This window comes from Phaethon lepturus, unplaced genomic scaffold (genome assembly GCF_000687285.1).
Source record: "Phaethon lepturus isolate BGI_N335 unplaced genomic scaffold, ASM68728v1 scaffold38852, whole genome shotgun sequence".
NCBI classification, from domain to species: domain Eukaryota; kingdom Metazoa; phylum Chordata; class Aves; order Phaethontiformes; family Phaethontidae; genus Phaethon; species Phaethon lepturus.
The window spans coordinates 515-1445 of record NW_010523282.1 but is presented as its reverse complement, the minus strand read 5'-3'; the positions used below and the strand labels follow the sequence as shown (position 1 = coordinate 1445).

The window sequence follows — 931 nt, the reverse complement described above, 5'->3', positions numbered from 1 at the left end:
AGGGGCTGGGCTGGGGCTGCCCCGCTTTGGCTCTAAGGGGGAAAAATGAGAAAGCAACTTGGTAGGCGGCTCGCTGCGGCACGTCGGTTTGTTTTATTGGGGCTCAAATATCTGGCTTAATTTGGAGATAAGCCGCGTTTTGTTGGAGGATCAATCTGTTGAGAAGAGGTTTAACTGTTGAAATGCTCCCGCTTTCTGGTGCAAATGGGAAGATTGCTTTTCAAAGTGCTTTTTCCTGGGAGCTGTCGCTCCGGCAGGATCCTGTATTTATTTCAGGCAGAATGGCACATTGTTTTATAAATATCTTTTCTGTAGTTTCAATATAGCTGCTGGTTGTTGTGTTTCTTATATAATGCTACCCAAGATCTGTCTGACTGTCTTACATTTGCTTTACTGTTCGCTCCTCTCCCATTACCGTTCAGATTTTCCTGCATAAAGTAAAACCCCCCTGGGGAATAAATCCGTGGTGCTTATTTAAACAGACCACAACCTGAAGCAAATAGTTGCGTTTTTGGAATATCCTTTGCCACCCACCAATAGCATTTCCCATGTTGTTTGAAAACATCGATAAGTAATTTTTATAAGCGATTGCTTTTCCGCATTGGCTCTCGGAGCTTAGCTTTGAGCCTTTGATGTCGGGTGAGGTGGGTTCCTCTGCTTCTGCCTGCTGTGGTGAACTGTCTAAAAATGCTGTGCCTCTCTCCCCGTCTTCTCCGTTTTTCAGATGTGCCCTACTTTGGATATTCCTGCATTGAATGTCTGAGGAGCTCCAGCCGACCCTGAGCCATGTCGCAGATGTTGCACATAGAGATTCCCAACTTTGGGAACACCGTTCTGGGCTGCCTGAACGAGCAGCGGCTGCTGGGGCTGTACTGCGATGTCTCCATCGTGGTGAAGGGCCAAGCCTTCAAGGCGCACCGGGCGGTCCTGG

At 47.9% G+C, this 931-nt stretch overlaps 1 protein-coding gene across 1 annotated transcript in view; it reads left to right on the top strand.

Annotated features, from left to right (window-relative positions):
- Positions 1-786: 786 nt before the first annotated feature.
- LOC104616909 (nucleus accumbens-associated protein 2-like) overlaps positions 787-931 on the top strand; it is a gene marked incomplete at its 3' end in the record, with an annotated part of 631 nt that continues 486 nt past the window's right edge. The window contains exon 1 of the mRNA XM_010282073.1: positions 787-929. Within this exon, the coding sequence (XP_010280375.1) occupies positions 787-929 (143 nt within the window). The remainder of the gene's footprint in view (positions 930-931) is intronic.